This window comes from Chiloscyllium plagiosum, unplaced genomic scaffold, assembly GCF_037043375.1.
Source record: "Chiloscyllium plagiosum isolate Xiang-an unplaced genomic scaffold, Cpla_swu_hap1 HiC_scaffold_2, whole genome shotgun sequence".
NCBI lineage: Eukaryota > Metazoa > Chordata > Chondrichthyes > Orectolobiformes > Hemiscylliidae > Chiloscyllium > Chiloscyllium plagiosum.
Genome location: NW_028270140.1, coordinates 21,731,237 through 21,740,623, shown reverse-complemented (window position 1 = coordinate 21,740,623; position 9,387 = coordinate 21,731,237). Strand labels below are relative to the sequence as shown.

Below are 9,387 nucleotides of genomic sequence, written 5' to 3'. Positions count from 1 at the left end.
TGTTATGATTGATGTGGGCAAGTGCATCTTTCAATGTTTGATATGAATTGGCAATGCTTCCAGAAGTTGCACACATTTTATAAAAATTGTACATGAAAGGTATTGTGAGAATTGCAATATCTTCCCAAAGTTGAACTTGATTATATTTTAAATAATGGAAATGTGTATTTCTTGATGCTTGGCACGGGGTAGTGAGATGCAGTTTGTGAACTATTTAAGTATAAGACTGCATGTCTTACAGTGGCAGATAAAAATGGAGGCTCACAAAAGAGATGCTGATATAAAAATTTATTTTTTTATGAAAATATAAAATTTAATATCTTACACTACAAAAACATGTACACAAACAAAATACAGACAGCGTCAGGATACCATGTTAAAATAAATAAAACACACTAAGGTTGTTATTAAGTTTTCAACATGTCATAAACAACTCAAAGCAAAACGTCAGCCTAATAGCGTTAATGTGTAATTTTCTTTTTTTGTTACTCAGTAAATGTAAGCTCCAACTGTTGCTTGTTTGGATTACTAGCCATCTAAGTTGTTTGTATGTGAGAAATTTCTTTCTCCATAGGTTATCTTAGCTTACATATTACCTATAAAAGCATCCCATACAAGTTCCTATGTGCTTCGAAATAATCTAGCATCATAGACTTTTAGCGCAGTTTAAAATTATGATAGCATTAGAAATTGTTTTATATTCTTGCAACGATTTAATGAAAAACTACAAAGAATCGCACACTTCAATCTCTTCATTAAAATGAGATTTTTCACAACACCGTTCTGATATTTTATTGTATTATTGTGGTTGCGTACTCATGAAGATAAATCACATACAAAGTGGTACAGCCATCTTAACCATCTCCTTCAGCACTTTGCTTAATAAACTATCTTTAGTTGTTCCTCCTGCCATATTAGTAGCTCTCATGGGATTTTCAATAATTTTATGCCTTTTCCCACATTATTTTGCTCACTACTGTAACATGTAAAAGAGATACAATCAATGTTCTGTCTCCATTTCTGCTAATAAAGTTACCATATCTTTCTAAAATTATTTCACAAAGTTATTCTCTGTTTGCATTCACAGTTTGAGTTTTGGGCTGAATATAATTTCTCAAAGGTGAGGAACATCTGTCATGGAAAATGAAACATTTTTTTCAGCTTCAATAGATAAGCTCCTGATCTCAGAGGTTAAGTATTTTATGACTTGCAGAACACAGCTCCATTTACCCTACCCAACAATTTACCTCAACTCCACCTGTACAGCAATGGGACTGTATATTACTTTCACACCATTCGCAATCTTGTATTCACTTCAAGCCTGATCCTTTCTGTCAAATTGTGAAAGTCCCACTAGGAATGAGGTTGAAGTTGTTCAAACTTAGAACCGATCACGATGTCAATAAATGTGTAATTATGCCAGTCTCCACAGAAGTGTATGTGGGCACCATTTGCAGACTCATGCCCTACGAGATGGTTGGAATCCCATAGAAGAAGCAGCAATTAAGAAGTTGACTAAGCAACACCACTTTCTCAAGGGCAACTAGGAAAACATTTTTGCATTAACTTGACTTTTTTTTGCATTTATTCTAACTTGAAGTAAATTCTATTTCCCCCTCTGGATTGCAAATAGCAACACAAACCTTAGTGTCTCTATCAGAATTTTACACTGATGTCTAGTTCAGATCATACAGAGCCCAATATGTTATTGCTGTTGGCGATACAGCAACATGACAGGAAAGACAGCACAGTGGCAATGTTTGAAAGGTCTTTGTAGATTTGCCAGCAAGTGTATGGAGAGCAGTACAAATCTCACTCAATTGTGGATTGATTTAACTTGCCAAAATCACTAATTGGTTAGTACCTTATTCAGGCTTTGCAGATCTAACATTGTGTTAGCCAAATTTTCTTTCAATTTAACCTAATTTTCTAAGCAACCTGTTCAAAGAGGTCACTACACACCTCTGCAGTGGGTGCGATTTGAACCTGGACCTCCTGGTCCAGGATAAAGACACTACCATTGCATCACAAGGGGACCCTTCCATTGACCTAATAGTAAGTTCCCATCACTTTTCTCAGGTGCCTGCCATTAAGAGGTTGCATGTCTCCCCAAGCTCCACTGAAATGTCCCACATAATGTGCAATTTGAAGTCTCAGAATTGATCAGATTTATGCAATCCCTAATTGGTTTCACTGGCAATTTTTGATGCATCTAGTGAGGCTGTCAAAGAGGAAATTTTAAAATACTTTGAACCAGCAGAATCTGGACAGCTTCAATGGGAATCACAAAAATACTCTGAGCCACAGTCAGCCAAGAACCTGATCACAGTTTCCCATCTGTGCCCCCTTGCCATTTCTGCTTGGATTGTTAACCACACACCTCTCTCTCCCTCCCTCCCCACGTACCCTGCTGCTGACTGCATCATTTGTTTGGCACCAATTGAGATCTGGTGGGTTTATCTGGATGTACAAATGGTGCCGATAACATTCCAATTCTACTCAATTGGCTTTCAAATGACCCCGCTCTCTCTGGTTGGTGGAACTGGGTGGGTTGCAAACCCACTTTACGGACCTTATGAAATTTAAAAGCCAGCCCACTTGGAGCTGTTTCTCAAAGTAAAAATGTGACCTGCTTTGAAATAGTTTAATAATAAACAGTTTCACATTATTTGCAACCTAGTAAAACATCTCTAACTATTTTGATCATAAAACTCACCTCCAAGGCTGTTTAACATTACAGCAAACAAGGTACATGTTAAAAAAAATTCAAGGTAATAATGTAATTTTGAATATAGTTGGCACTGCAAGGTAAGATGAGAAGCACAGCAATTATTTTTATACAGAGAGCCAGTATTATCCTTTTATATTCATTTTAGTTTAAAACTAATCTAAATAAGATGCTCAGCTTCCACTAATTAGATTATTTTCCTTTTTACAGACAGTTTGGAATTAATTAACATCTTGCCTTTTATTGGTAATGAGCCCCTAAATGTTTAAATGAATCTGGCTTATTTCAGTGTATATTAATTGAATGAGTTAATCTGATTTGCAACTCAATGACTGGGCAATATTTCATGCAAATTACAAGATTAGATTGCCATTTTGAGTAGTTCTGATGTATGAACCTAAGATCAAAGTAGGCTGTTCAAACCTTTAAATCTGTTCTTTTTCACAAGAGATCGTGACTAACTCCATTGATCTACTACCTTGAGTCCACACCACTTAAGTCCCTTGACTCGCAACATCTATTGGTTACTTAATCTAACATCTGGAGCTTTTTGTGGGAGAGAGTTCTACTTTTTTTTTTAACTATCCTTCATGTGATGAAAAATTTGGTAAATTCTCTGCTTTTAAGATAATGGACCTTTGACCTAATAACTCCACCAGAAGAAAATGCTTTTTCTCTCTGTCCACCCCATCAACTCTTTTGAAACCCTAAAATGCTTCAATCCTGTCACCACTTTATTCCTTGGAACATAGAATGTTAAAATCTAGTTTGTGCGATAATTCCTCACAATGTAACATTGGTTAACATGCTGGTGAATTAGTTCTGTGCTCCTATGGGTCAAAATATTCTTTTGAGAAGCGTAGTGTCAAGGATGACACACAGTATTGTAGATGTGACGTAACCAGGGCATTGTATAGCTGTAGCATAATTGCTATCCTTTACATTCTAGTTAGCTAAATATGAACTTTTAGCCTAAGCCATTTTGATTATTCCTCATTTCTGACTGCCATCACCTTTTAATAATTAGTAACCTTGAGCCAATAAATCTCTTTAGATTCTGCTCTTTCTAGCTTTACTTTGTTTTAAAAAGTCAATTCAGTTTTAGTCACCTACAGCTGACATCACATGTTGGGATTTTGATGCCATAACTTAATATTTCATATAAATGTTCATAATTATGTTCCTATTTATATTACTTAGTTTACCACCAATCTTTGTGCCAACAGCAAACATGAAGTTCGACATGTGTTTCCTTTCCATTTACAAAAATGATTAATTGAGGTCTTGACCTTGTAGGTCAGCATGAGACACTTCACAATTTAAGCAAATATACATTCCTCCAAATCCCTGTCTATTTTTGCCTATTTGATTTTCCTAATCAGGACAATTGTTTTCCTTCAAAGGATGATTTTTAGTGAATAGGCTCTTATTTGGGAATTTTTCTAATTCCTGCAGAATGCTCGTACAAATTAAATCTGTTATGGAGTTTTGAGAAGATTTGTAGCTCAGGTTGAGGTTCTGGATGTGAGTTTGTTCACTGAGCTGGAAGGTTTGTTTTCAGACATTTTGTTACCATAACAAGATAATATCATCAGAGTCTCCAGTGAAGCACTGGTGGTATTGCCCACTTTTTATTTATGTGTTTAGGTTTCCTTGGGTTGGTGATGTCATTTCCTGTGTTGATGTCATTCCCTGTTCTTTTCCTCAGGGGTAGTAAATGGGATCCTAGTCAATGTGTTTGTTGATAGAGTTCCGGTTGGCGTGCCATGCTTCTAGGAATTCTCGCGTGTGTCTCTGTTTGGCTCATCCTAGGATGGATGTGTTGTTCCAGATGAAGTGGTGTCCTTCCTCATCTGTACGTAGAAATACTGGTGAGAGTGGGTCATGTCTTTTTGTGACTAGTTGATGTTCATGTATCCTGGTGGCTAGTTTTCTGCCTGTTTGTCCAATGTAGTATTTGCAAGGTATATTGTAAATGATATTAGTTTTGCTTGTTGTCTGTATAGGGTCTTTCAAGTTCATCAGCTGATGTTTTAGTGTGTTGGTGGGTTTGTGGGCTACCATGATGCCAATGGATCTGAGTAGTATGGCAGCCATTTCTGAGATGTCTTCGATGTTAGGAGAGTGGCTAGAGAGTGACTAAATCTGTAGGCATTTTCCAGTCTACAACATTAGTTACTTCCTCAAAATACTCAATTAGGTACTCAGTCAATCTGTTCTTGATTATAGTTTAAACTAACTTCCCCAGGACAGATGTTGCTCCAGCAGGCCTGTATTTTCCTGGCCTCAGTTTCTTGCCATTTTTGAATTCTGAAGTTGCATTAACATTTTCTAATCTTAAGGGGCAATTGTTGAATCAAGAACACTTTGGAAGACTGAGTGTTGGCAATTTCCTCAGTTACTTACTTTACAGTCCAGTAGAATCTTTTATTTGCTCATTCTTTGAGGTAATATCTCTGGCCAGCATTTATTGTTAGTCTCTAACTGCCCTTGAGAAGATGATGGTGAACAACCTCCTTTCACAGCTGCAGTCCTTGGTATCTAAGGACACATTGTAGGGACTTCCAGGATTTTGAACTATGATTATGAACAAAAAATGGTAAAGTTCAAGTCAGGAGTGAAACTTGCAGGGGAGCTTGCAGTTGGTGGTATTCCCATTAAACTCCTACCCTTGGTCTGACAGATGATAGAGGTTGTGCATTTAAAGGTGATGTCTAAAAAGCCTTGGAGATTTGCTGCAGTGCATCTATATATCGATGATAAAGGGACTTGAAGTAGGAGGTGATGGGTGGGTACCAAACAAGCAAGCTGATTTTTTTTCTGGATGACATTGAGCCTCTTGAGTGTTGTTGGAGCTGCACTCATCCAGGCAAGTGAAGAGTATTCCATCAGACTCCTGATGAGTACCATGTAGTGAATTTCTAGCCACCATCCTGCTCTTGTAGCCATAGTTTTTATATCTGTTCAGTGGTAACCCCAAATGTTGATAGTGAAGGGCAATGTCATCGAAAATCAAGGACGATGGGCAGACTCTCTTTTGTCAGAGGTGGTCATATCCTGGTATTTGTGTGGTACAGATGCTATTTGCCACTTGTCAACCTAAGCCTGGATGTTGTCCAGGTCTTTTTACAGGGGGATATGGGCTGTTTTAGTAATTTCGGAATGATAAATATTATTGAACTTTGCAGCTTCAATCATGATTGCACAATGAAGCAGCTAAAGATGATGGGGACTGGAACTCTATCCAGAATACCCCTCCAATGATGTTCTGGGAATGATATGATTGATCTCCAATAACCACAAACATTTCCTTTGTGCTTGATATGATTCCAACTAGTGGGAGTTCACACCAAATCTCACAGACTGTAGTTTTGTTAAGGCTCCAGATTGCCAGACTTGGTTGAATTCTGCCTTCAGTTAAAGTGCACCCATGCTCAGTTTGCTTTTGGAGTTCAGTTCTTTTGTCCATGTTTGGACTGAGACTATAAAGAAGCCAGAAACCCAAACTGGGTGTCAGTGAGCAGATTATTGCGAAGCAAGTGTTGTTTGATAGCACTTTTTTTTGATGACCCCCTTCCATCACTTTGCTGATTTGATTTGTCCTGCTTTTTGTGCACAGGATTTTCCACATTATCAGGTAGATGCCAATATTATATCAATACTGAAGCAGCTTAGCTAGGGGTACAGCTAGTTCTTGAGCACCAGTCTGCAGTCCTATAACCAGAATGTTATCAGGATCCTTACTTTGCAATATGTAGAAACTTCAGTCATTTCTTGATGGTTTATTGCAAATGACAAATTGGCTTATGATTGGAGCAAACACAATTCTGGAGAAACTCAGCAGGTCTGGCAGCATGTGTGGACAGAGAAACAGATTTGGGATTTCAAGATTTGTATGACTTCTTCAGAACTCTAAGTTGTCCACCATCCTTCATGACTGGATGTGGCAGCACTTCTGAGCTTAGATCTGATTTGTTGGTTCTGGGGTCAATTAATTTTATCTATTGTCTGCTGCTTTACACCTTTTGCCACATAAGTAGTCCTATGCTTCAACTTCAGCGGTTTGACATTATTTTAAAGATATGTTTGCTCCAGGCATGTCCTCCTGCATTCTTCATTGTATCAAGGTTAGTTCACCAGCTTGGTAGAAATGGTGGAAAGGGGAAATACGTCAGTGAACTGAGTTATTGATTGTGGTTGAACAAAAGTTTGCTGCTGCTACTGGTCCTCAGCATCTCATGGATATCCAGCTTTGAGTTGTTTGTTGTATTCAAAATCCATTCCATTCAACACAGTGGTAGTGTCACATGGTAAGTGATAATCACCTGGAGGTGCAATGAAACTTCATGGAATCCATATTCAATGTTGAAGACTCGAGCAACACCCACCTGACTAGATACCATATGCTCCACTCCTAATGCACCTGTCCTGCCATTGGGCATATCTAGGGATGCTGACGGTGTGTCTGGGACATGATCTGTAAGGTATCACTCAGTTTTTATGACTATCAGAATATTGATTGACTGCTCTACGGGATAGCTTTCCCAATTTTTGAAATAAGCCCTCTGATATTAGTGAGGAAGATTTTACAAATTCAGGCCTGGGTTTCTGCTCTCTAGATAATGCTGGGTGGTCCAGCTACTTCCATCCCTTTATTTAGACTTTGTAGCAATTTCAGACCAATTTCTATACCATTTAAGAGTCAGCCCCATTGTGGATTGAAGCCAGAGCAGGTAAGGAGGGCTAATTTGCTTCTGTAATAGGTATTAGTGAATCAGGTGGGCTTTTCCAACAATAATTTCAGCAATAAAGCCAGCTTTTTAATCTAGGATTCATTACCTGAATTCAAATATCACTATTTGTAATGATTGGATTTCCGCTAACATTCACATCGCATTAGACTGGGCCTCAGGCTTCCTAGTGCAATGATATTTTCACATCATTGCTGCCTCCCTTATTCCTTAGTACCATTATATTTCTCATACTGTTTTCTTGCTTATGAGATATACCAATAAGGCATTAGCTACATGGAAACATCTTCTCACCTAGATTATCTAAATAGAATGAATGATGACATCATTGTATTTGTGTGGTTGATCCAGACCAATCTTGCCACGGAAGATTAGGTCCCATCTATTTCAGTCTAATTGCCCTTTTAACAAAGTAATAAATGTGAATTACTGTCAAATTAACTATCACAAGTGTGAACATTCTTTATTTAATGTTTAAATTGTTATTGGAGATTTAAAAGAAAATTATTTTGACCTTGCCTCTACTTTAATATTAATTCCCTTTTTTATTTTACTTTCTATATTTCATTTGACATTGGATTCACCCACTCTAACTTATACATATTTCTCAGTTCTTGTACTGTTAGTTTAACAATTCTTCAAGCTGATTGATTAAGGACAGTTGCTCAGTCTGTTTACCTGGGTCCCGAATGCACTCTTTCCCTCAATGTAATCTTATCAGCTTGCAAAGGCAAATCCAACTTATGGTGCTGTTAGTTTAATTCCCACTGAAAACTGTGTCCATAATCTTTCAATAAAACAATCCCTCACCTATGCAAGTTAAGAAGTACTATAGTAAAACATCTCTCAATATCACACACTAACAGTACAAAAAGCAGGGTCTTTGAATCAAAGGTTTAAGAAAGTGTCACTCACTTTAGTCAAATTAAAGAGTTAGTTTTGTTACATAGAGAAAATTCTGTACCCTGCAGTAGCAAACTGTACAGTATATACACATGAATATTCAAACATAATCAGAGCAAAGTAAATATGTATGTTTTCAAATAACGTGTTTCATTATGCGCTAACATTTTAATCAATAAATACATACTGATCAAGACTGAGTCAAGCAAAGACTTTATACACTACGTTCTATAACTTATTAAATACAGCATATTATAACTGCACTTATAATTTACAAAACATCTTACTACTAAGTAGTAAACTTAATATTGCTGTTCAATACACAACTGTCATTCATTAAGACATGATACAGGAAACTTACACAAAGTATTATGAATCTACTGGCATTTCTCGATTGAATTGAAACTGTCGAGAAAGTCAGATGTTCCCAAGAGGGAATTAGAGTCTTCTATTGCAGGATAAAGAAAGGTGCCAATACCACCTTACAGAGAAGGAATATGCGTGCCAAGGTATTCAGTGTTGCTTGTTGTGAAAGTAAATGGATGAACTGTACCCCTTATTGAACTTGTCTCCATTCTCTGTGTTCCAGTGATGATGATGATTCCAAGGTTTAAGGATTTAGCGAATTCAAATACTGGAACAGTAAGGTTAGCATTAATTGCATTCTGTTGTTCCAGCTATTCATTTTACCCCCCTGCCCCCTCCCCAACTTTTGCACCGAGGAATAAATACAAGTCCCAAATCAGGAAAAAAATAAAAGTGCTGAATGGCTAGTGACAGTTCAAGCGATTTGGAATGGAGTCACACAGACATCATGCCATTCATAAACTGGACTCGTAGCTCCTGAATACTGTTCATGATCTTCTTTTGGTGGCCAGCAAGACCCACACCAATTCTCTTCAAATCTCTGTGGGAATACAACGCAGCAATTTTTCAAATAAAGAGTACCAAGGCTTTCCTGTCACCACCTAAAATGCATACTGTAAAGAAAATGATGGAAATCTA

The 9,387-nt window shown here is 37.4% G+C and overlaps 1 protein-coding gene across 5 annotated transcripts in view; it reads right to left on the bottom strand.

The window, feature by feature from the left end:
- Window positions 1–273: 273 nt before the first annotated feature.
- LOC122563792 (ephrin type-A receptor 5-like) overlaps window positions 274–9,387 on the bottom strand; it is a 332,189-nt gene continuing 323,075 nt past the window's right edge. For 3 of the 5 annotated variants that reach the window (XM_043718006.2, XM_087995269.1, XM_087995267.1), the window contains one exon: window positions 274–9,289. In XM_043718006.2, coding sequence (XP_043573941.1) covers window positions 9,184–9,289 — 106 coding nt within the window. In that variant the 3' untranslated portion in view covers window positions 274–9,183. The remainder of the gene's footprint in view (window positions 9,290–9,387) is intronic. The other 2 variants (XM_043718007.2, XM_087995271.1) reach the window with 1 other exon arrangement.